We start from the raw sequence: 27,073 nt of genomic DNA on the forward strand, positions 1-27,073 counted from the left end.
TTTGGGGGTGTAAACTATATCCCGAATAAACTGTAATGTGTCCATCAAGAGGTATAACATCCTAGGGGTGTTTGATGATGGATACAGACTGTTTTCAAAAAAAGAAAGAAGAAATGATTAGCACTCAATGTCCAGAGGTGAGGCTTCCTGGATGCTTGGTAACTGAAACATCCAGAAATATTCTTGGGTTATATATCGGTAAGTTATCTTGGCCTCAGAACTTTGTGGGAATATATCTTAGACCATGACTAGTTCTGATTTTTGAATAGGCCTTTTCTGAGTTCATTGTTCTACACTTTACCACAAGCCCCTTGTGGAAAAGGTGCCCAGCCAAGACTTCAGAGTTTATGGCGATAATAATCACAAAGTCATGGAATTAGGGCTTGGAAAATATACTAAAGTTTATCTAGCTCCAACTTCACACCCATGGCATGACTAATAGATAGTCTGAGTCATATCCGATGGAAATGAGCTCACATCTCCCAGGACAGACCCTCCCCTAATGGACAACTCTATTTCAAAATTCTTTCTTATGTGAAACACAAACATAGCTCGCTGTAGTTAATTTACTTTTCTGCATCTAAGGGACCCCAATGACTATATTCCTGCAGTTTGAGCGTTTCAACTTCACCCTAAGTTTCTTGGGTTTCTCCCCGTTACAGAGCCTGTTACACAGTTTAGGTTTTAAAACTTCAACCCTTGGCCTTCAGGACACCTTTGCAATATCTTCTGTCAAGACGCTTACTAGACTTTTTTTTTTAGTTTAAAATAATTATTCATGGTTAAATTGTGATAAAACATACATAATATAAAATTTACCATCTTAGACATCTTTAAGTGTACAGTTCCAGTGGCATTAAGCACATACATCATGTTTCTCCAGAACTTTTTTACCTTGCAAAACTAAAACACTATACGCATTAAATGATAGTTTATCATTTCCCCCTCTGTCTCCCTTTTTCACACACAAGGAGGATTTTTAGTGGAGAGGACAACAGGACTGAATTTGAAGGCTTAGTTGGAATTTTCAAAGCATTAACACTGGCAGGAAAGAACATTCTAAGCAAAAACAAAAAACAAAAGGCAAAATGCAAAGATGCATTAATGGTATTGTTTTATTTGAGAAATTATAACTAGTTCAATAAGTGGAAGCAAAAAATATTTTGAAGGAGGGGTAGGAGATGAGATTAGAAAGGGTGGGGAGGGAGAAGGGCCCAGATCACAATTGGGATTATATAATGCTGAGGTTCTGCTTTATTCTGTATGTAGTAAAGAAGCTTGAAGGAACTTGCAGATGACAATGAAATGAAAAAAATTAAGTGTAATGCATATATATTTGGGGCTCCTGATGGTCTATACTTGTCATGGAGTTAATTTTTAGAAATTTTATTGTAAGTGAATAAAACCTTTACTCAGTCTCCCCCCAAAAATTCTAAGGGTGAAAAAAGCAAACTTTAAAAAAATAGTCTTTAAACATCCTTGTTATTTTCAATTTTTCTCATGTCTAGGAAGGACTTCTAAAAAGGAAAGGTTGCTCTTTATCTTTACACTCTAAAACTTGGACATTTAGCTTTTCCTTAATCTCCATTTTTACCATTCTCATCTCAGTTCTTTAGGACTTCAGCTTCTTTTCCTTTTGTAGTTTTCTTTAGTTTTCATTGAGTGTATTTTGAACAATCAAACAGGTCATGGTGATGTCCAGGTTATAAAATGATTCTTGCTTTACAATGGGAAGGGAGGGAGGGAAATGGCAAAAATTTGAGTTCTCATTTTTAACCTTTTCAACTATGTTAGCGGATTCCTCAGTTTCATAGCATATAGGTAAATGAGATATCTGACAAAGGATAACTAGAATACTAAAAGCATTTTGTATTAAAAATAATTATTAAAGATAAAAATGTTTAGCCTAGAGAAAAAAAGGAGATGTAGGAAGTATATGTTAGTTCTGCAAAATATACTTGAGGAATGCCATGTGAAAAGGTGATTTTATTTATCTATATCTCTGCAGAGGAAAGAATTGCCTTCAAGAATAAGTATTTTATATAGATGGATTTTTTTTTTTTTTTTTTTGAGACAGAGTCTCACTTGTTGCCCAGGCTGGAGAGCAATGGCGTGATCTCGGCACAATGCAAGATCCACCTCCCGGGTTCACGCCATTCTCCTGCCTCAGCCTCCCAAGTAGCTGGGACTACAGGTGCCCGCCACTATGCCCAGCTAATTTTTTGTATTTTTAGTAGAGACGGGGTTTCACTATAGCCAGGATGGTCTCGATTTCCTGACCTCATGATCCACGCACCTCAGCCTCCCAAAGTGCTGGGATTACAGGTGTGAGCCACCACGCCCGACATACGTGCATATTTTTAATTGCAATGGAGATGATAATTTGGTTAAGATATGTTTGGTCACTGTCTTCAAGGAGTTTATGTTGTTTTTGAAGAGAAAATTAACATGTACGGCCGACTATGATGACAGCTGAGTAGCAGCATATTTTAAACTGTGGAATAGCCACATAAATATCTTCTTTTGAGAAGTGTCTGTTCATACCCTTCATCTACTTTTTGATGGGGTTGTTTGTTTGTTTTCTTGTAAGTTTGTTTAAGTTCTTTGTAGATTCTGGATATTAGCCATTTGTCAGATGGATAGACTACAGAAATCTTCTCCTGTTCTGTAGGTTGCCTGTTCACTCTGATGATAGTTTCTTTTGATGTGCAGAAGCTCTTTAGTTTAATTAGATCCCATTTGTCAATTTTGGCTTTTGTTGCCATTGCTCTTGGTGTTTTAGTCATGAAGTCTGCCCATGCCTATGTCCTGAGGTATTTGCCTAGGTTTTCTTCTAGGGTTTTTATGGTTTTAGGTCTTACATTTAAGTCTTTAATCCATCTTGAGTTATTTTTTGTATAAGGTGTAAGGAAGGGGTCCAGTTTCAGTTTTCTGCCTATGGCTAGCCAGTTTTACCAACACCATTTATTAAATAGGGAATCCTTTCCCCATTTCTTGTTTTTGTGAGGTTTGTCAAAGATCAGATATTTGTAGATGTGTCATATTATTTCTGAGGGTTCTGTTCTGTTCCATTGGTCTATGTCTCTGTTTTGGTACCAGTACCATGCTGTTTTGGTTACTGTAGCCTTGTAGTATAGTTTGAAATTAGATAGAGTGATCCCTCCAGCTTTGTTCTTTTTGCTTAGGATTGTGTTGGCTATACAGGCTCTTTTTTGGTTCCATATGAAATTTAAAGTACTTTTTTCTAATTCTCTGAATAAAGTCACTGGTAGCTTGATTGGGATAGCATTGAATCTGTAAATTACTTTAGGCAGTATGGCCATTTTCATGATATTGATTCTTCCTATCCGTGGAAATGTTTTTCCATTTGTTTGTGTCCTCTCTTATTTCCTTGAGCAGTGGTTTGTAGTTCTCCTTGAAGAAGTCCTTCACATTCCTTGTAAGTTGTATTTCTAGGTATTTTATTCTCATTGTAACAATTGTGAATAGGAGTTCACTCATGATTTGGCTCTCTGTTTGTCTGAAGACATTTGTGCAGCCAACAAACATGTGAAAAAAAGGTCATCATCACTGGTCATTAGAGAAATGCAAATCAAAACCACAATGAGATACCATCTCATGCCAGTTAGCATGGCGATAATTAAAAAGTCAGGAAACAACAGATGCTGGAGAGGATATGGAGAAATAAGAACACTTTTACACTGTTGGTGGGAGTGTAAATTAGTTCAACCATTGTGGAAGACAGTGTGGTGATTCCTCAAGGATCTAGAACCAGAAATACCATTTGACCCAGCAATCCCATTACTGAGTATATACCCAAAGGATTATAAATCATTCTACTATAAAGAGATATGCACACACATGTTTATTGCAGCACTATTCACAATTGCAAAGACTTGAAACCAACCCAAATGCCCATCAGAGATAGACTAGATAAAGAAAATGTGGCTCATATATACCATGGAATACTACGCAGCCTCGAAAAGGGATGAGTTCATGTGCTTTGCAGGGACATGGATGAAGCTGGAAACCACCATTCTCAGCAAACTAACACAGGAACAGAGAACCAAACACCACATATTCTCACTTATAAGTGGGAGTTGAACAATGAGAACACATGGACACAGGGAGGGGAACATCACACATTGGGGCCTGTTGGAGAGTGGGGGGTTAGGGGAGGGATAGCATTAGGAGAAATACCTAATGTAGATGACTGGTTGATGGGTGTAGCAAACCACCATAGCATCCGTATACCTATGTAACAAACCTGCACATTGTGCACATGTATCCCAGAACTCAAAGAATAATACTAAAGTAAAATTGTGGGATAGTAAATAAAAAAGAGGTAACTACTTCAGAAAAGTGTATAGATGGTAGTAAGGAAATGTCCCAACAAGTATATGCTTGAATGAATCAGTTGAGTTTGGAAGGATTATGAAGAGTTTAACACATGAGTAAAGTCTTAGATTTATTTGTATTTTAGGCAGGTAAAATACATGTAACAGTGTGATGAACTATTGGTAGTTTAAATTTTGTGTTTGTTTGGTGGTAGGTGGTAGATTTATTTGTATTTTTTTGCATATAAATGTCGGAGACCTTGTCTGTTTTGTTCATCTTTTTAACCCCAAGTTCTTAACAAATACCTGCTGAATAAGTAAATGAATGAAAATAGTTCTATATGAACATTAATAACTGAGTCTAACAGGTGTATTGGCACTATGTTATAAAAAAATCAGACTGTGCCATGCAAAGAAATTTTAAGTTGGTTTCCTGAAAAATATGGGGAAGTTAATGCATTTTAATACTTAAACATTTAAATACTTAAACATTTAAATACTTAACCAAATATTTTCAATGTAATTAATTAAAATAATTATATTTTTTATGATCTATAAGTGTCTCAGATAAAATAATTTCTCTATAATGACAAGGGAAGGACTTTAGAACGGGTAATTTTCAGCAGATGGAGAAGAAAGATGGAACGTGAAAAGTGCAGAGGTAGGGAGGCACAAAGTATTTTTGAGAAGCAATGATTGAAACATTTTATTTCTAAGGGGTGGCTTAAGAACATAAGCCAACAAGACAGCAAACTATATATTTTATTGTGGCTTTACCCGTAACTGAGCAACTTACAGATATTCATTTAGCCTCCTTTGGCTTTTGTTTTCTCTTTGTAAAATAAAGCTTTTAAAGTAGATAGTCTCTTTGATTGTTCTAGCTCTACATAATAATACATAGAACTGAAAAAGTTGATTCAGGACACTCTATGGAGGAAACTAAAGGGCAGGCTCTTTACTTTGAGCTTCACTTAATGGGTTTTAGAGTATCACGATGATATGGTTTGACTGTGTCCCCACTCAAATCTCATCTTGTATTCCCATGTGTTGTGGGAGGGACCCGTTGGGAGGAAATTGAATCATGGGGCCAGGTCTTTCCTGTGCTGTTCTCATGATAGTGAATAAGTCTCACAAGATCTAATGGTTTTAAAAAGAGGAGTTCCACTGCATAAGCTCTCCCTCTTTGCCTGCTGTCATCCATGTAAGATGTGACTTGCTCCTCCTTGCCTTCCACCATGATTGTGAGGCTTCCCCAGCCAGGTGGAACTGTAAGTCCAGTTAAACCTCTTTCCTTTGTAAATTGCCCAGTTTTGAGCATGTCTTTAACAGCAGTGTAAAAATGAACTAACACACATGGCTTTTAAAAATTGTTTTAGTATACCTTCAAATCTATCTCATCAATTAACTTGTATTTATTATTGAAAATATGAAAATTATAATAAGCAAAAATTTAAAAATTAAAGGTCATCTAAAACCCTGATTCTGAGATATAATTCTCCTAGCATGTTGATGTTTATCTTTTGTGATTGATGGATAAACAGAAACGTACAGCAAAATAGATATGTATGTTTTTCCACCAAAAACTTGGAATTTACATATAATATTATAATATTAACTCACAGTTTTACTTTGTACATAATAAACCCTCTTTCACATCAATAAATTATTTTCTTCTGTATCATTTCTGATACTAGCATAGCATTCCTTTTTACAATATAGCCATTATGGAACCTATCCCCATTGTTCAACACCTAGGTTGTTTCCTTATATCTGTTATTTACTAACACTACTAGATGAATGGAAAAATAGTATTGTCTGAAATTGAAAATCTAGATAACATATTTGTTAGGAGGGAATATGATGAGGTAAAAGAGTTGAGGTTAAAGTGTAAGAGCAAAGCATCTACATCCAAAGGCCTTGACGTCTCTTGGAAATCTGAGTTTGGAGATTGCAATTGAGGTTTGGGAGGAATTAGCCTTGTGATGGGAGCTGAAAGTAGATATGCTTGAGTTCTCTGAGCAAGGATACAGAGGGGGAACAGGCTTTTAAAATTCAGAAAAGGAGGTGTACATTAGGGCATGGATGTATGATGAAGCTGAACAGACTGAGTTGCTATAGCACGACAAAGACAAAGCTAAAAATAGCCCTGTGTTGCACAGTATGAAAAAAGACTGCCTATGACAAGTGAAGATTTTAGATTATATTATAAACACATATACATAGTAGCACTTTTGTGAATAAAAGAAAAAATATATAAGAAGCTGTATTTCTCATTTGAAAGAATTGTGTCTGTGTGTGTGTGTGTGTGTGTGTGTGTTTTATTATTGTTTGCTTTGTTGTGTTTGGTTTTTGTTTTGTTTTGAAGCTTAAGGAAAATCTTGCAAAATGTGTCCAAATCATTTTCTTTCTAAGTATTAAGGCAGCAATGTTCGTAAGAATTTCAAAGCAATTACTTATTTATTTAAAACTACATAAATTAAGCAATGCAAGTTGAACTACACATACATATCTGCCTCCTTGGGCTGTTGCCTAATGCCATATATAGCTACAATTATGAACAAACCAAAATTCATCTGTAAGATTGAAAAAATAGATATTTCAACACACAGCTATAAAAAGAGAAGAATACTTGTAAGGTCACTTATTTCACCTTGTAAAGTACAGACACATGGGACCATATGTAGTTATGCTATTGCCATCAAAGGCAAGTTGGCTCAACGTTGTTTCTAAGACAGAGAAGTTGCTTCTATACTTTTACTGATATTAATCAACCTGTAGTGTCAGGAAATTCTTCTTTAGTCTAACCCTAAAACTTGCTTGATTGAATTTACATTATGATTACACAAAGCTAAGAAAATACCATCAAGCAAGGTTTCATAAATTAAGTACAAAGAGGCTGGTTAGTGGGACCAGGAGAAAAATTCTGAAATTATTCCCTTTTGTGTTTGAATTTCAGTATGTTTTAAATAAAGTTGTTTGTTTGTTTATTTAATTGATAATACTTTCCATACTGCCTTTGGAATTTAAAAAGGATGATATCGTATATATTCGGTTTACCGCTAACTGACTTTTTGCCAGTTTTTGTCATGGTAAACATCCATGCGTGGACAGATATACATACACACACCTCAAATTAACCTCGAATTTCCTATATTTTACATTGTAGCTTTTGTATTTGCTAATAATCCTTTTAATAGTATAGCAATCCTATGTGAGGACAGAAAAATTATGTTCACACCCAGACTAACCAATATTCAGAAATGTGCCTTGAAGCCCAGAACATCCCTGGGAGAAGGTGCCTGCCATAGCTGAAGCCTGGATCCCATCAGGCATCTCTTTGCATGTACCAGAGACACATTAGTGTTTCAACTGACAAGTTTGATGCCTTTTTACATATTAAGTGAACTTTGCTTTGCATTGTAAGTGGTGGAGGGCCAGAAATAATTTCTATGCAAGTCATGGAAATCTTTATCTACACAAGACACACTCCTATAAAATTAAAGTTCTGCTCAAATAACTTTTCTTTTGAGTGATGATTCACAAGAGAACGGATTTCTACTTTTGAATTAACTAGCCCTGTCCATTCAGTAACCGCTTTGGCTGAGAAAATTCATCCTTTTTATATTTTCCAATGTTATTTGTCTTTTGGAGATAGAGAGAAGGGGAGGGAGGAATGGAGTGAGAGAGACACTTTACAAACAAAAGGCCTGATGCAATCTTTAATAACCTCCCCAGTCAGAAAAGGAGACAACATTTAGCAAGCACCTATGTATGATGTTTCAGTGTGGCATGTGCTAAGAGTAAGTGTTTTTATTAAATCATTCCAATAATCCTGCAAAGAAGCATTATTACCATGATCATTTAACAAAGGTAAATTTACAGTTTTGAGTGCCAGTCGAAGATTTTGACGTAAACTATTTGGGACCTATTTGGTTTCAGAAAAAAGAACAAACCCCCGTAATGCACATGAGAACACTACCCACTTTCCAAATTAAATGTCTCCCTGCAGCTTATGATTTCCTGAATTTTCCAGTCTTCCTGTGAGGTAGAAATTAGGCAAGCAGCATTCCTGCTGCTATACTGAAAACTATAGAGAAGAAAAGACAGGGACTTATTAGTTGCCTTTCCTAAAATCGCCTAAACAGTAGTGAAATTACTGGAAATTGAATTTAGGCCTCCTGACTTGCCGTTGCCCATATCTCTGAGCACTAAAGGTATTTTCATAACTTAAGTACAAAGAGACTGGATTGGACCAGGGAGAAAAATTCTAAAATTATTCCCTTTTGTATTTGAATCTCAGTATGTTTTAAATACAGTTGTTTGTTGATTTAATTGATTTTATTTCTGCGAATACTCTTCATACTGCCTTTGAAATTAAAAGGGGATATTATATGAATTCAGTTCACTGCTAACTGACTTTTTGCCAGTTTTTTTCATTGTAAACAGACTGTTGTAATCTATATTAATTCGGATGCTGTGTTGAAGTAATTTTTTTTGTAAAATATTATATGGACAGTTTAGATGTAATATGAAACCAATTATTGGTTTGTATTTTGCAGTCACAATATGGAGCTTCTGTTTCTGCCAAGCCTGAACTACCCCTCTTTTACACTCCTATTGATCTGGTGGACATTAGTGTAGAAATGGCCGGATTGAAGTTTATAAATCCTTTTGGTCTTGCTAGCGCAACTCCAGCCACCAGCACATCAATGATTCGAAGAGCTTTTGAAGCTGGATGGGGTTTTGCCCTGACCAAAACTTTCTCTCTTGATAAGGTAAGAAAATATTATTGAAGTCATATAGAAATGTCTATCGTATATTTTAATTAAGGTATAAGTATTATAATGGATTTTTTTACTAAGAAATACTACTTATTAAACTATTTGACAAGACCTATCATTACACATTAATCTTTAGTTTCTTTCCTTCCTTTCTGTCCCATGGAAGAAGGGGCAGGCATATATTGCTCATCTGGTATTGTCTAGGAAGCAACAAAGATATAAACATTACGAAAGTGACTTTTTCATTTAATAATCTCAAACCCTTATTTTTGTATTATTAATTGTTTCATTATTTTTGGATGCCTCAGCTCAAAGATAGGGACACAATTGATTTGGTTTGCACAAAATTCTGGAATTCAGTTTATGTTGAAAAGAATCTCAGTGTAACTTATTGGTATTGGTAATAAGATAGATTCTTTATAAATTTGGAATACAGAAACCTTTCTCAAAAACAAATACCCTGAGTTTCATTTAACATTATGACTTTGTACTTAACCAGAAGTGGACATCTTATACTTAGTAGGAAATAAACTACGTATTAAAGTTGAGATTGAGTCTTTAAAGTACACAAAGCATATAAATGCATGTTTTCAAAGTAAGATGCTTTATACAAGAGGATTGCATCCTTATATGGTTTTGAATTAGAAAAGAACAACAGACTTTAACATTTTTAGACCAGTTATTGATAAATTACAAATGCTAAACCTCTCAATGTATTTAATGCTAACTGGTAGTAATAATTAATGTATATGAATGTGTGAATTTAGTGACTAAGAAAAGAGTATCATTATTTGAATCAGCTTTATCCTTAGGCAAAGAAAATAATAGAGAACAAACATGCCCCATTAAGCACATTCTCTCTTTCTTTTTCCTCTTACTAGGATCAATAGCTGGCATTATTATGGCTAAAACATTAAGGCTGTCTTACTCTGACAGCTTTACAAGATGCAATGTGTAAATGTGATCAGGAAAATCTAGAGAATTCTCAAAAGTTAGAAAAAAAAACAGTGCAGGAAAAAAATCCGTCGTAAAGATTTTTTATATTTAAAGAGAAGTTATTTTTTCAAATAAATCAACTGAATATTTTATTAAACAAAGTGTAAAACGTAACAGAATATACTAGATTCTGCTTTAGAATACCATGAATCAATTGTTTATAACCTTGTAGAATATTGATAGTATATTTGTCTTTGTTTCAATTGATTATTTAAGAATTACTGAGAAGCTATAATCAAATGTTTAATCTATTGGAGAAAACTGAGTCTCAGATAGCATATACTGACTATATTAGTTATGCTATTAAAAAATATATATGTAAACCGAAATAGGTGGCTAATTGGGCACAGGTGAAGAATTATAGCTGAAAAAAAAAAGGTGTTTGCTGCTTTGAATTTGATGTTTTCTTCGCTTGCAATAATTGAATTGTGATTAATCAGAGACATCAGTCTTTACACTGTTGGTGACATGCATTGATTTGTGATGCTGTGTCTTTCAGTAACCTAGGAGCACTTGCCTTTATTAGGATCACCAGCAGAAATAAATGTGGAAGCTAACTTCCTTCTAAACCTCCAATTTGAATTTAATCTATCAATTTAGAAGTCTGTGATGCTGGTTCAAAAGGGGAGTTATGAACAAATGGAAATTAAATTTGGCACATGAAATGTAACCATGCGGGGTTTTTTGGAAACCCTATTTTACTTACTTTGATGGTGGGTACAACAAAATATTGTGCAGACTATTTTAAACATATTTGTGCAAATTGCAATGACAAAAATAATGAAGCCACCTTGGGCTTATATAATGCCATTTTCAAGAAAGATTATTTTCCATACGTGATTTTGCAGAGTAGTCCGTTTGCCTCATAGAGGTCTACTTTTTTTGTTTCCTTATCTGGTTCCTAATTAGTGATTAAATTTGTGAATATATAATTACATCGTATGTGCTTATTTCTTATTTCTATGCTTTCCTATTGATGAAATGTTGGTAGTATACAACTCAGTAGTATGAACATACTTATTTCCCCACAGCCTTTTACTAAAGACGTCTGTTAAAATATTACATGTACTATACATTTTGGTAACATTATAGTATACCAATTTAGATTAGCCTTATTATAATTTATTATGGCAATTGAAGAATCTATTTAAAATGAATTAAAATTCAGAATCTTGACATTTGAAATTTGGATGCTCTTAATATGACAAAGGTTATTCTATGGGGTTTTGTTATTATATGAAATATTAATATTTCACAATACAATTTTGATGAAGTACAATTTGCCAAGCTTGCATATGATAAAGAAATTAAATGCTTACCAAGGGAGTTCAGTGAAAATTAGAGCCCTGACTGAACATCTGCTAGAAATTTTATTATCCTGTCCTACTGACAGTGTGGCTCCCTCGTTGTTTTTCTGGATTGACAGCTGAATATTGCACTGATTTCTGCAGCAAATATGTTTGCGTGAACTTTGTTTCCCTTTTTTTATTTTTTGGGAGTTTGGAACATGCTTTTGATTTTCATCATATATATATATATATATATATATATATATATATATATATATATTATACTCTTGACATTTGTAGATGCCAGATTGAGGTCTAATATGCTGTAGCACCGATAGACCATTGACTTACAGTGAAATGCCAGTTGATATCTCAGTAAACAGAAATATTATTATTCTTTACTGTGCAGTCTATATAAAAGCTGTATGTGCTTTCTTTAAAAAGGTAAATGATCATATTTTTAATGTCAAATATGAAAAGATCTGTTTGCTTTTGTGTTAAATAACATCAAAAATGGCTTTTATTAACTATATTCTTCCTCTTCAAATCTGTCTTTTCAAAATGTTTCAAAATAACAGGATTGCTTTTCTTGAGATTCTATTTATGTTTTATAAAGATAGTAAAGTCATATTTAAAATATAGTTATGAAATCATTTTTCTATATAAATGTATATCGGCTCCAAGTTTAAATTTTGAAAGGTGGGAGAGAAATCGATCTGTCAAGCTTGATTAAAGCTAAATTATCATGACAAAACAGAGAAGTGATCTGTTTAAGAGGGAATATTAGAAATGGTTTGGACTTCACATAAAATAACCCCTTGACCTGTGTTCACATTATATTGATAGGAAGTAGATAAAAACATTTTGTTTTCATTAATCTTGTCCATAAATTTTGTTCTCTTGGAGAGCTACATATTATATACTGCAAATCTGTAACATGAAACTGCAAGTTGCATAGCTTTATTACTACACAGATAAATAAACTAAGAAGTATTTATTTCTATCCTAAATCAAATCTAAACTCAAGCAACAGTTCACTTCACTTGTAAGCCCTCTCTATACATAGATTAACTTGTGATTAACTTTAATTATGAAAATATCTTGAATGAATAGATTTTGTTTTAATAAGTATCAAATTAGGTAAATAAGTATCCATGTAATAGGTCTCTCTTATAAAATGCTAAGAAGTAAAGACTGAAAATATTTAAGCCTCTTTTTTTGGCATCAAAGTATTTATGTAGCTGTTTCTGTAAAACACAACCTTATACCCCATAGCACAAAGCTTAATGTATAGGAGAGGCTTGATAAATGTTTCGTAAATATTCGCTGGATAAATGAATACATAGATTTTTTTGGCAAGAGCATATCGAGTTTATTTTTTTCCCAGTATATGAACAGACAGTTAACACATAAAAGAATTGAATGTTTTGAGTATTGATCTCAATCGAAGGAGAAAAGGCCAATTAAAGAATTTTCATATTCTATGTTGCTTTTCTACAGCGCATCTATACGTGTCTAAAAATGAAAATGTCAGTGAAATTTCTGAATGTATAGATTGTGGTTTAAGACTTAGGTTGTTGTATAAGCCTTTAAAATGCAGAGAATTTTTGAGAAAACAGGGCAAGTATCACACAATATTAAGAAGATATGTAAAAATCGGCTGGCCTAACTTCTAACTGCATGTATTGGTAGTCCTGAGAGAAGAAATGTAACCTGTTCTTGAATGCTTTTAGTGACAAGGAATATACTACATCTTTAAGGCAATATAACCTGTATGACTGTAGAAAGATCTGTTTTAGAAATATGTTCCTTTTATTGACCCCATATCACCCTTCTCATAAATTTCATCCATGTTTTATATATAGTTCTGCCCTCTGATACATTGTGGAATAAATAAGAGTAATATTAATATAAATGAATTATTTAAAATAAAATGTTGTTGTTGTTGTTTTCCACAAGTAAATAAATACCTTAGAAAAAGTCTAACAAATATGGAGAAGCAGTGTAGTGTGGGGAAAGGTACTTTGGCCTGGGAGGCCCTGGTCTTAATCCAAAGCTGCTTCTAAATCACTGTCTTGGACATGTGTAATATTATAGGTCATTGTTATAGTTGTTATCATTATTCACATTATTAGATACCCTATAATCAGTGCTTAGGATGTATAGACTAAATGTTTTTGTAAATTATTTCATTTAATCCTCACAACCTGTTTATAAGATAGATAGTATTGTTTTCAGATGAAATAATAGTCTGAGAAAGTTAAATAAATTGTCCAGGACTTAAGACAACAGTTATCTATTTGACTATAGTCATGTGGGTTGGCAATTTGGGCTCAGCACGCATGATCAGTTCTCCTACTTCACAGGGTGTCAGCTGGCCTCAATCATGCATTTACAGTTGGTTGTTTGGATCCCTGGGGATCAAGATGTTCCACTAATGTGTCTGGAACCTCATGTGGGGCATATAGCAATCATGTAGGATTGCTATAATTGCGGAGATGGCTGAGCTTTTCTCTCTATCTCTTCATAATCTCTCTTGCCTCACAATGTCTTATCAAGGTGGCTGGTTTAGGTTTGATAAGGCTACTTCACAAGGCTAGTAGTGTTCTAGGAGGACAAGAGTGGAAGCTGAAAGATCTCTTGACACCAAAGTCTACACAGTGTTACTTCCGTATTTTCTTCAAAGCATGTTACAAAGTCAACGTATGTTCATGAAGTAGGTAAATACCATCCGCTTATTGATAAAAAGAACTGCAAAACCACATTACAAAGGGACATGCATAGAAGTAGGGAAGGATTATTGCAGCCATCTTTGCAAACAGTCCTTACTTGCCCTCTGGTTAGAGCAATTCACATCCCTCCCAAATGTAAACTGCATCCACTCCTTTCCAAGACACCCAAAATATCATCTAATCATGGCATTAGGCTCAAGGTTCATTATCTTATGATCTTCATCAAGTCCAAATGCCTATGAGATTATTTGGTTTTAGTTTCTTTTTACTGAGGATTCTGTGATATAGAAAGACATGTTTTCTATCTTCCATACACCCAACACAAAACGATACAGTCAAGAGAACCACAGTAGATAAAATCTCCTTTAGAAACTGGAGAAATGGAAGGCACATAGCAATCACTTGTCCATAGCAATTTTGAAATTCAGTTTGGCACATATTTTCAGGGCCTCTTGCTCCAGGGATGGAGAATCAGGGTCCATTTATGCTCCTTGGTAAGGCTGTCCTAATACATTTTTCCTATCTACTACTGGCTCTGCCTTCTGGGCTACTGATTATCTCTGGGCTACTGATTTTCTCCTCTGAGTTTTTTTGTTGTTGTTTGTTTGTTTGTTTTGTAAATGGCTAATGATGGCCCCTGTTGACAGCTGAGTAGTTTTGTCAGCCTGTTCCTGCCCAAATAAAGTTATAGCACCCTATTCCTCTCTTTGTTTTGAATTGTTTCTTTTAATCCTAACTCATGGTAATATCATCATAAAACTCTCTTAACATAATTTTGAATCTATTAAGGACTAAATTGATGCCCAAAGTCACATCCATAATTCTTTTTAAACAGATTTCTTTTATTTTTGGATATGCCTCGCTGTTGTGGTACAATGTCTTTAGGAATGTTAGAAGCCCTGGGAGAATCTACTAGGACCTGCCTTAGGTCTTTCTAAAGTCTTAACAAACTGTCTTACTGCAATATTCTTGAGATGATCTTTAAGGTACTTTATTTTGAGAATCTTTTTTCCATCTAAGAGAGAACAAATATAAAGAATAGTTTATTTTCTGACCCAGTGTGTCCTAGGTCCCTTGGATTCTGTCTGTTTTGCATGGCAAATTTAAATATAGCCTTATTTAGCTCTTTTCTCTCTTTTAGTACCTTATCACACTTGGGTAGAAACACTCAACTGAACACGTTCAGTGTTCTTTCTAGAGATGTATTATGTTCACTTTCTGTTTTCCAAATTATCACTGCTGACATTCTTGCCAATTGTTCTGTCACCACATAATACAGGCCACTTTTCCAACCCTCCAATAACAATTTTCATACCATATTTTAAACCTCTACTAACAGTTTGTTCACCATTCTTCCAGCCTTTACTAAGATCTTACTCTTGGTTTTTCAAGGCTCTGCCTGCCTCACAATGCCAAAGCCAGGGCCACATGTTTTATATTTTGTTATGCTAGCAAACATAACCTATTTCAGCATCACGTACCTATTGCTGCATATCAGACCACCTTACCAAAAGCGGCAACACGTTTTCTGCTCTTGTTTCGACAGTTTGGCAGTATGGCCAAGGCTCAGCTGGGTTGACTTGCCTTTGCTCCACATGATATTAGTTGTTCTCACTCATGGATTTGCAATCAGTTGACAGACTGTTTGGTGGCTGGCTGATGGCTGGTCCTGGATGATTTCATTCACATGCCTGGGTCCTCAGCTGACATGATTAGGCCTGTATCTCCATATGGTCTTATCTTCAAAGAGACTACACTGGACTTGTTCACAAGTTGTCAGTGCTACAAAAAAGGCAGGAGGAGAAGTTGCAAATCCTCTTGATGCCAAGGCTCCGAAGTTGCACAATATAATTTTCATTGTGTTCCATTCTTTAGGGCACATCACAAGACCAGATCAGGTTGTAACAGCATGGAAATGGCCCCTCCCATCAAAACACTGAAATCCACCACGTCAGGATTTGAACCAAGGTCTATTTGATACAAATCCCTGCAATTTCCACTATATCACGCTTTTACATAATATATCCTCTCTGGACCGCATTACTTTATGTCTAAAATGAAGGCAGTTTGACTGCATTCATGTCTTCAGAGACTTAGAGTTCAGCCTGAGCATTTACACTGAGGACTTTCTACCCACTGCTTCGTATAGAGTGGCACCTATGCTTGTCTTTCTATTGAGAAATAAAAGTTGCACAGAAATTTTATATTTCTATGTGCAATTTCAGAGAGAATACAAGAGAGCATTTTGATTTAACAGCTTCTGTGAATCTGCTGTCATCAGATGCCAATTTTTTGCCAGCCACACTGGCCCCCTTTCTAGTTCTCCAACATGGCAACTTCCTCCCTGTCTTAGGACCATTTTGCTTGGTGTTTGATCTGCCTGGAATGCTCTTCTCTCAGATATTTATATGACTGGCTCTTTCTTCTTAATCAGTTCTCAGATCAAAAGTTACCTCCTCAGAGAAGCTCTTGTTAACCATTCAAAACCCAGGCTCTCCATCCCACATTACACTGGTTGTTTTTTTCTTCACTGCACTTATCACCATATGAAATTGCCATGCTCTTGGTCATCTATTTGTTTGCTTATTTATGTTCTGTTTTAGCCACTCGAAGTAAGCTCTGTAAGTAGAGAGATATTGTCTTTCTTGCTCACTACAGCATGCCCAGTGCCAAGAACAATGTCTGGCAGATAGAAAGGACGCAATACATACTTGTTAGATGAATGAATAATTATAGTATTCTAATTTGAACCACAATTCCACATGACAGCTCTTCAGTTACTTGGAGACAGCTCTCATGTCCTATCCATAAGCCTTTTCTTTTTCCTTTCTAAATAGTTCTGTTTTTCTTTTCATAATAAGGTTTGCAGACTTTTTACCATGTAGGTTGTCTGTTCTCCCATGTGGATTCCAAGAAACTTGTTTCAATCCACATTATCTTAATTGAGAGGAAGTTGCTCCTGCGTTTGCACAAATTGCACAAATTGCTAGCACCTATCAACGAGACGAGAACTGAGGAATAACATTGTCAGGACTGTAAATGCTAAAGATAATATTTAAAGTTGAAAATTTCACAAACATGTCATGTAATAATATTTTAGAGCCTGGGTAATTCTCTATGGATTACAATACAGAACATCACAATTTATTTTTGTAACTCATTTTGGAAAGCCTCGTTAGAAATAAAGATCTGTATTTTTTAAAAAGATTACATAAAACTGATTTACTTAATTATTATTTAGAGTTTATCCATTACCTCATCATGAAAGTCTATGAAACAATAAATTAACAATAGTCCAGTGCGTTATTTTTGCTGCTATAGTTCTGGCTTCCAATTTTGTATATGATTATTTTCTATTTATTGCATAATATTGTTTTCCTGATAATATACATTAACTAGGAGTTATAATTGTTTAAATAAATTCAATGTAAGCTTTTTATCTGGGAGACTTTTAACATGCTGAAAACTGAGATGACTTCTGTATACTAATAGTTTATCACTTAGCTAGGTTCTTATAACTTAGACTTATTTTATTGAAATTCATAAAATCAACTCATCCTCAAATTATAAAGAATTAGTTTATTAAATGGCTACAGTTCACATATAGTACTCCTATGGGAGATTTCATCCAAGTGTTCACTTCAAGACTATTTAGCAAGCTCTTCTATGACGTAACCCTCATTTCTTCATCAACAAAAGAACCTGTATGTGTGCTTGCACACTCGTGTGTACACATTCAATATTGAAGCTAAATCTTGCAATTTAGAATCTAATGAATACACCACTGTCTATCCTTAAAGTTTTAAATCAGTCTCTGTTCGCAATCATACCATGTTTGCCAGACTTAGTCTGTTAAGTAAAAAATATAGATTAAGATGCTTTCAAACACAATTTAATGCATGTATTTCTAATATTAAGTAAAAATCTTTTAATTATAGCCAAAGTAATATTTTTAACCATGAAGCAGACTAATCAATTTTCCAATATAATTACATCTTCACCACTTTCCCATTTCAGGCTGTGATTTCACACCTGTTAATTAGTTAATCATTTTGGTAGAGTGGACAAAGTGAAACTCAAATAGACTTTTTAATAATATAAATTGACGTGTACAATTTTGATCTAGGTTAGCTGGTAGATGAATCTAACTTGTAATGGAAAGTACCTCTTATTCAGTTTCCTTTTATAAAAAAAGCAACTGGTGTCAAGGTTAATGGAAAATTCTCATAATTATGGTTAATGGAAATTTCCTTAAAGTACAGTCCTGCTGCTGTTTGAGAAACTGATTTTACTCTTATTCTGTCTCACATAATTCTTCTGTGAATTTTAAATTTAACCAGTTAAAAATCTCCATATTTTGGGTATGTTTAGATGATACAATCTTTGGTTGAAATTAGTTGGATTGAATTCCATAATATTCTCCTTGCCTTTGTATTTTCTTTATTGCTTTTTAATAAGATTCTAGTAATTATTATGTAATGATATTCTTTATACTCATTTTAAATACTTTATACCATGATTACCTTACTGTCAGATTTTTATTAAAGGCATACCTACATTGGCTATTTTGTTACAAGACTGACTCTGTTTTAGTAAAATTACAGTTCGCTGTATGCTCCTTTTTCCTAAAGGACTAGCAGTGTGCTTAATGTTCAAGTACCACTATTTCTGAAATGAGGTGTCGTGAGAAATAAAGTGTCACTAACTCAAGGAAGTTACTGGTGTGTTAGGGAAATATTCACTCAAACTGCCCTATCACACACCAATTACCTTTTCTTACCCCACTGCCTCATCTGCTTCTTTCACTTCAGCTAAGCCCATTGCCCTTTTCATCCTGCCCTGCTTTCTTCATTTGTATGTTTTTCTACAATATCTTATGTGTCTGAAACAGTTTCTCACTTCTATCCTGCCAAATTTACCCTCTATTTATGTGAAAAATTATCTTAAAATGTCATTAAAGAAAGTACCATTTTTAGGTATCTGGGCAAGATTTGATGTATTTTGAGAGCTCTTATAATGTCCTTTTATATATACTATTTTTCGAGTGTTTGTGTGTGTATATGTGTGTATGTATGGTATTCACTTTAGACAACTTAAACTGTAGTTCAGAAAATATATACACCAAAAGATATAAGATGACTTAAGGCCACAGGAATTCTTAGACTAAAATGTTACTTAATACTAAAATGTTACTTAATATGCAATATTTTATTTTTTAAATTATTTTATAATTTTAATTTTTTAATAATTTTTTATTTTCAATATTTTAGTTTTTTATTTTCTTCACATTTGAACTGTCTTTATTCTAGGGAGAAGGGATAGCACATGGATAGTCATGGTCATGAGAGAACCGAACATATGTAAGATGCAGCATAATGTCTCATGAAATGGTATAAGTAGCTGTAGAGATAGTGAGAAAGGCCTGTGGGGTTAGGAATTTAAATATTGTTGTATAAACAGGGAACCTGTTGTTAAGAGGTTTAAGCAAAGAAATTACATAATTCAATTTGGAAGAGACTGTTAATCATAATACAACTACTGTTTATCATTTCAACAATAACTTTCACTTCTCTCCTCATACAAACTCTCTTTTCTGACAAAACTGGTTTTATCACCAGGTTTATGTTTGCATCATCTAAACCTTAATTTTACCATTCTTTATCCGTAAGGAGACATTTATTGTTCTTCAAATATTAAAAAGCCAATGACCACCCAAGTCCCCTGGAGCTACATTAATCAATGGTTATCTTCTCTCCATTGTCTGAGCTCTTATAGAATTTTACTCAATGGACACAAGAGGGAATGGATTCCTTTTAAACTCCACCCCACCTCCGGCCCCTTTCCTGAATGGAAGCCTTTGGAAATCAGATCTTGTGACCACCAGGCCCTGCAAAGGGAACCTGCTGACTGACTACCTCCCTCCTCTTATCAACCAGTTTTATTTTGCAATGTAATACATTGTTCAGCAATATAATGAATTTTAAATTGATAAATATTATTACCTCTTGAAGAGTATTTTCACTTTCATGGCTAAATATAATTTTGTACAGCTATAATATTCCTCTTTAGGAGACATACTTTTGTTTAGACTAACGTTTATCTAATGGGTACCTCCAAGCATTCTTCAAAAATACTTCCCATCACTTGGGAACTCTTCCCTATGGTGCTTTTGAATCTTTGGTCATAGCTTGTTCTCTAGGAAACTCCTAGGAAGCTATTGAGTAACTTAGCTTTTCTCTGCTGCAACACATTTGCCTTTCCAAGGGGACATATTGAACAGAGCTTAAGGTGACTTCACATTACTTATTTAAATATGGGTCCCTTAATTGGTCCACAGGAAAATCTTACATTTCCTTTCCCCTGACAAATTCTAGGAATATAGGCTAGTTGCTGTACAGTTGCATCTCTTTTAGCTCATCTTTTAGCAACAGACAACTCAGACCTTTTCGATATATCAAGCAGAGTGGGCCACTGTATACGGTGCACCAACCTCCAAAAAAGAAAATAAAACTGCGGGGAACACATATAAAGTGCTCTGAAGGGTCCCTTTTAAAAGCTGTCTCTGAGGATTTGGGATGACAGTGGGACTCATATAATCCCAGAAGCATGCTCCAAAGAAACCATGTCATAATGTCCAACATCCATCCCTAACTTTTTGTTAACATTTTGTTTCCATATTGGAGTGAAGGGTGTAAGAGTTCCCTAAGCAGATTTTTGTTATCTACTTGAACATTTCTGTAAGGGAAAAATTTATTTTTGTGATTTATCTCAATGCCCCTTAAGGTCTCAGCCAAAATGTATATTTTAATATTCTGTTGCATTAATAATATCCATATTGAATTTTACTTATGGACATTTAGTATATGAAAATGCATTATTTAAAAACCCTTAAATTTCATACAACTATTTGCATATAGAGATTTTTTTTCTGGATTTTGTCAGTAACATGTAATTTTTTAATATGGCAGCAGGTTTTAGTCCAGATCTTCCAAGAAACAGTTGCCAAGATGTGATTAAACATGCATGGATTTGATTAGGTGAAATAATTGTGGGAGATAATATGGAGGGTGTTGAGGAGGACTGGGAGAGCCGTAAGACAGCAATAGAAGTCAAGCCATACATTGGGGAGAGAAGAAAGAAAGGTTGAGTAGGAGCATCATAGAGTGCCTTGCAGACTGAGAAAGCTTCAACAAAGCCATCTGGAGTCTTCATGTCTTAGGAAGGGGCCTGCTTAGTATCTCTGCGCTGCTCAGTCATTGGCTAAGCCACAGGAAGCATGGCTGCAGTGAAAATGCAGGTGTGGATTCATTCACAGCACAGCAGCTGGGGTCCTTGCTCAGTTATACTCCTGATAGTTGGAGTTATGTGAGATTGCCACAAAGATATTTGGATCTTTTACAATACTCAGCATAAGGTAGGCAGCCACTTAGTATATGGCTTTTAAATGGGGGGAATAAACAAACATTGTTGTGATTTTTGGACATCTCCTGTTGATCAATATAAAGAGAAATATTATTGTATAGACAACAGAGATCCACAGGTAAATAAAATGTATACAAATATTATCTTATTTAGTATTATAATATGAAAAGAGAAAAACAAGCTTGCATGCAGAAGGCTAGAGAGGCACAATATACTCTTAAGTTTTAAATTATGGTTTTCACAGTGAATCATACTAGTTATTATTGAAATGTTACAGTTGTCTCCCTTTGTTTTGAGAAAAGTGTTGATGGTTACCTCTTCTGTAAGTAATTTGCCTGTTAATAAATTAGTTAACTTATCTAAACTTCCACATGTTCAATTACAAAATAGACCATAATACCTGCTCTGCCTTTTTACAGTATTCTAGTGAGGCTTAGATTGAATTTTTTTTAAATAAAGATATTAAAATGATTTGTAACATGTAAAATACCCTGTCAATAAAAGTTATAATTCTTATTACCATAATCTGTATGCCAGACTAAAACATTAATAGTTATGTAATCAGTTATTAAAGGGTAGAAAGTCACTTCCCATCTCCACTGGTACCACCCACATCACAGCCCCCATCATTTCTCACGGAATAGTATACCAGCTTCCTAAAAGAGTCTTGCTGCTTCTACTCTTATCCTAAATTCCAGCCTCCATACCACCGTCAGAGTGGACTTTGACATCTTAAATCAGATCGTGGCTGTTTGCTTAAAACATTTCAATGGCTTCTCTTAGCCCTTAAAATAAAATCCAGAATCTTTGTACAAATCATGTCATCAAACAGCTCCTGCCTGTCTCTCGGTCTTCATCTCATTCTACTTTACCTGGTACCAATAAGGCCACAATGGACTTCTCTAGATTCCTCCAACCTGTGGCCTTTCAATAACTGTTCTTGCTGGTAATTTTCAGGCCCTTACATTCAAAAAGAAGAAAAAGAAAATTGCTGCTAATGGCAAAGTTTAGATAATGCAGAAATAATTATGTTGTCATAGTGGTTTTATACTTATGGAAGTTTATCAGGAGTTAGAAAATGTATATGGCAGTTAACCAATTAAACTATGAAGGAGTGGTCACAAATTCTTTCCTCCTGTTCTTTTTGGTTAACAGAAGATCTTATGACTTTTAAATCATTCAATAAAATTTATCCTCTTCTGTAATATTTCTGAAAGAAAAGCGATAAAGGATCATTCTTTGTTACAGTTGTTGGGATCTCGTTAGTTACAAGTCATAAAATCTCGAGATAATGGAAAATATTTTATATAGGTCAGAAATTGCATTACAAAGAGCAGTGGGTATTATATGACATATACATGACCTCAGAGGAATGCATTTGTGAACATGCTTTTCTATGTAAAATTAATGTGTTAATTTAAATGTTAAAATCATGTAACTCATGTAAAGTCTTAATGTAAACATTAAAATGCTGAGGTGTGATTTCTTCGTAGCTGACTCAAAGAAAACTAAAAAACGCTTCCCTACCCCAGAGCACTTTTTATCAGTGTTTGTAGGATTTGTGTCTACAACTGCTATTAACATGAGTAAGATTTCTTTTCTTGAGACAGGGTCTCATACTGTCATCCAGGCTGGAGTGTAGATTCACTGTATCCTTGAACTCCTGAGCTCAAGTGATCCTCCTGTCTCAGCCTCCCAAGTAGCTAGGAATATAGGCGTGCACTACCACACCTAGCTAATGTGTTTCTGTTTGGTTTTGTTTTTAAAGACAGGGTGTTGTTATGTTGCCCAGGCTGGTCTCAAACTTCTGGGCTAAAGTGATCCTCCTGCGTTGGCCTCCCAAAGTTCTGGGATTATAGGTGCACGTCACTGCACCAGGCCACATTAATTGGATTTAATTGAGTAGATCTCTGATACACTGATTGAAAATTTACTCAAGTTACTATAGGCAGAGCCAATCAGGGGTATAATTCATAGTAAATTTAAAGTGTTTTACATTAAAACATGAAATAGAACATATTAAGAAGTTGGCTCTATAACCATTTTGAAGCAGATATTAAAGTAGTTTTAATGTTAGACTTCTGGTATTAAATAAAAGACAAGTTTATAAACAGTTCAATAATTGGACAGGCTCCATATTGATTTTTTCCTTTGTTATATAATATTACCCACTTCTCCGTCCAGAACTATGTCGTACAGGGTTTCAGAGTGCTAGAAACATGGTCGCTGTTGTGTATTGGAATGTTGGAATGTGCAAAGACTGAAAGGCTGTCACAGCAGTCAATAAGATCTGAGAGGTGTTGACTAATTGCCTGCTAATTACACAGTAAATTGTCTAATTAAGCTGATGGTTAATTAGGGTACGCTTGCACAGCAGTCTTGTGGAATTTGTGTCTGATGTCTGGGAAGCAGCTTGTATAATTGGCAAACTGGTAAGGACTGGCAGAGAACATGACTGGAAAACTCCCTGCCAGTGGATGACAGAATACGGATTTAGTGGAAACAAAAGGGTTGTCATTTTTGTACTGAAGGTTTTGTTTCAGTTCTGCAGCTATTCTGCAGTGAGCAATTGAGAAATGCATCTGAAGCCTAAATTACGTGAGTAAAAGAAGGCTTAAAATGTGTGTCAGAATGTAAAATATGCTGCTTGCATGGCATGTATCACCTCTGATACACTATCTCACATTATATTAATCTACGCCTTGTATGATTCTACAGTTCCTCCTTTTAACATATATATTTGGCAAAAAATAAAAAACTATAATCCCATGCGTCTAAAACAATGCCTCTTTTTTGAAAATATAAGATAACAAAATGACTGATTAGAAGACATTTGAAATAAGAGCTTTGAATTCATTATTTAATTATTAATTTATATATCACTGTGAATCATAAAAATATTAGACATGATACAAATATAAGTTTGGATGATATTTTAACTGAGTAAAAGTTGTATTTGTAATGAGAGCATTTTTGTTTTACTGTTTATGCAGTTTTGTCATGCAACTGGATTTTGCCTGTAGTTTAAGTTGTAAGAAAAATATTTCAATACATAATTAAATATATTTGATTTCTGTGTGGATGTGAGTGGTGTTTGATGAATTACCTGTAAAATTTGAGTGCCTTTAAAAATAAAAGTTCTAGAAGTTTGCTTTGTTGTTTTTATTGTTCTTTGTAGCTGAGGAAGTTTAACTTTTCATTTCAATAAGTCACCTATGGCTGAAATACTAACATAAAAATTCACCCTGCAAATAAATTAAATGAATCCATTGGAGAATATAGGTCCTTTACAGATGATGTTAGGTACATACACATTGCCTCTTCATAAGAGACCTGAATGTAAATGATTGCCTGTATTACCATTTGCCACCCAGATTCATCATATTTTGAGGATTTTGAAATAAGATTTTGAATAGAACATTAGGTTGCAGTTGTAACAAAGGACCACAAGTTCACAGTGACCCTTGGATTGACTTACACTATTGTGTAAATAAAACTTGAAAAACTTTTCAGTATTTCCAAACTAGATTACTAAATAAAAATTGTATTTGTAATGAGATAAGAAGGCCTAAATTAAATTATAGTATCAAAAATTGTTGTGACTTTCTTATTAAATAAAATAAATTTCCCTTTGTTTTGAGAAAAGTGTTGAGGGTCACCTCTTTTGTAAGTAATTTTTGTAAGTAAGTCTGTATGTGATTAGATAGATATGGATGTTTTTTTGTTCCAGCTGTTCTCCAAGGAGAATTTGAAGTTGTATATATACTATATATGTTTTTAGATAGAGAGAAATACACATTATGCAGTCTCTGAAATGTCTTTGCCTTAGCATTAATCTTGGAGATATATCCATAGTAAATGAAAATATTTACTGTTTTAACACAAAAGGTGTTTTTCAATGTTTTAAAATACTAGTTCTCAGACATAAAAATGGATGTAAAATAAAAATATTTATTTCAAGAATGTAGAAAAATTATATTCATTCCATTTGAAGCATAGGTTGCAAAGTCTTGGAAGACTTCATAAACAAATTATTCAAGATAGCAGAGAAATGAATTTACCAAATTTACCAAAGGAATACAAGGCTAAACAAACAGAAATTTGTTTTATTTAAAGATATATTCTGTTTTAAATAAACAGAAATTGTTTATTTAAAGATATATCTCCTGAGGGAGAAAAATCAGATAGAGGTCAGTGCTGTAACTCCAACCCATCTATATTTTGATCCACTCAACTTTTCATCTTAGTCCTCATGAAAATAACTTTTAAAGTTATTTATCATAAGTTATAAAGGTTTACATAAAAGAAATACCAAGTAGATCTACCAGTGAAATTAAGGTCTTAGAGAAGAACTCTTTATAAATCATAACTTTCAAGAAAAATTTCTTTATGTTTACAAATAAATTTCAATGTTGTTTTCTATTAAATTTTAATCTATTTCAATACATTGTACGTTCATTATCACTAAGAATAAATTTCTAATATTCTAATCACAAAACATGTTGAATATTTGAGGTGATGGATATGTTTGAGGTGATATGTTAAATGGTTTAATTTAATCTTTCCACATTGTATGCAAAAGTCATGACACCACTTTGTATACCATAAATATATGCAACTATAATTTATCTATATATAAAAAATGTAAAATAATTTTTAAAATGTAGCTGGCTTCCATTAATATATAGCCATCACAAGAGTGAATTCTGTATATCATGATTTTATGCAATCATCTGTTGAGAACTTCATGTAATACTTTACTTTGGCTTTTAAATAAGTGCACACACACACACACACACAGAGAGAAAGAGAGAGAGAGGCAAAGTACTGTGTGTGGATATTTAGTGTAAAGACAGTTTCTCTTTTAACCACTTGGAAAGCTTTATCCCTGTAATTTAAAAAATTCAGAATAAGAAAATATAATATTTAGTGTTCTTAACCATCAACTTCATCTCCAAAATTGTTTTTATAATTTACGTATAAAATCCATTCTTTAAAGTGCACCTTTTCATGGTTTTTAGTATATTCACAAATGTGTATCCATCACCACTATCTAATTTCAAAACATTTCTATCACCCTAAGAAAGAAACTCCATACCCATTAGCAGTTACTCCCCATTCCCCACATCCCGCAGCCTCTGGAATCCAGTAATGTATTTTCTATCTCTATGGATTTACCTATTGAGTACATTTGATATAAACAAAATCATATAATATATGACTTTAATGTCTGGTTTCTTTTATGTATTTAGTATAATATTTCAGGGTTTACCTGTGTTGTAGCATTTATCAATGTAATGCTTCATTTCTTTCTGTGGGTATACCACTCTTGTTTATCCATTCATTAGTTCATAACCCTTCATGGGGTATTTTTCTACTTTTACCTATTATAAATATTTCTTCATTCATATGTAAGTTTTGAGGGGAGATACATATATATTCAATTCCCTTTGGAATATAGTTAGGAGTGGAGTTTCTGGGTAATATGGTAACTCTATTTTTAACTTTTTGGGAAT

General features: G+C 34.0%; 1 protein-coding gene across 2 annotated transcripts in view; it reads left to right on the forward strand.

Moving 5' to 3' along the window:
- Positions 1-27,073, forward strand: part of DPYD (dihydropyrimidine dehydrogenase) — an 841,965-nt gene that overhangs the window by 397,881 nt on the left and 417,011 nt on the right. For both annotated transcript variants that reach the window (XM_031002041.3, XM_055373871.2), the window contains one exon: positions 8,897-9,112. In XM_031002041.3, the coding sequence (XP_030857901.3) occupies positions 8,897-9,112 (216 nt within the window). The remainder of the gene's footprint in view (positions 1-8,896; positions 9,113-27,073) is intronic.

The sequence above is a fragment of the Gorilla gorilla genome, chromosome 1, assembly GCF_029281585.2.
Source record: "Gorilla gorilla gorilla isolate KB3781 chromosome 1, NHGRI_mGorGor1-v2.1_pri, whole genome shotgun sequence".
Taxonomy (NCBI): Eukaryota; Metazoa; Chordata; class Mammalia; order Primates; family Hominidae; genus Gorilla; species Gorilla gorilla.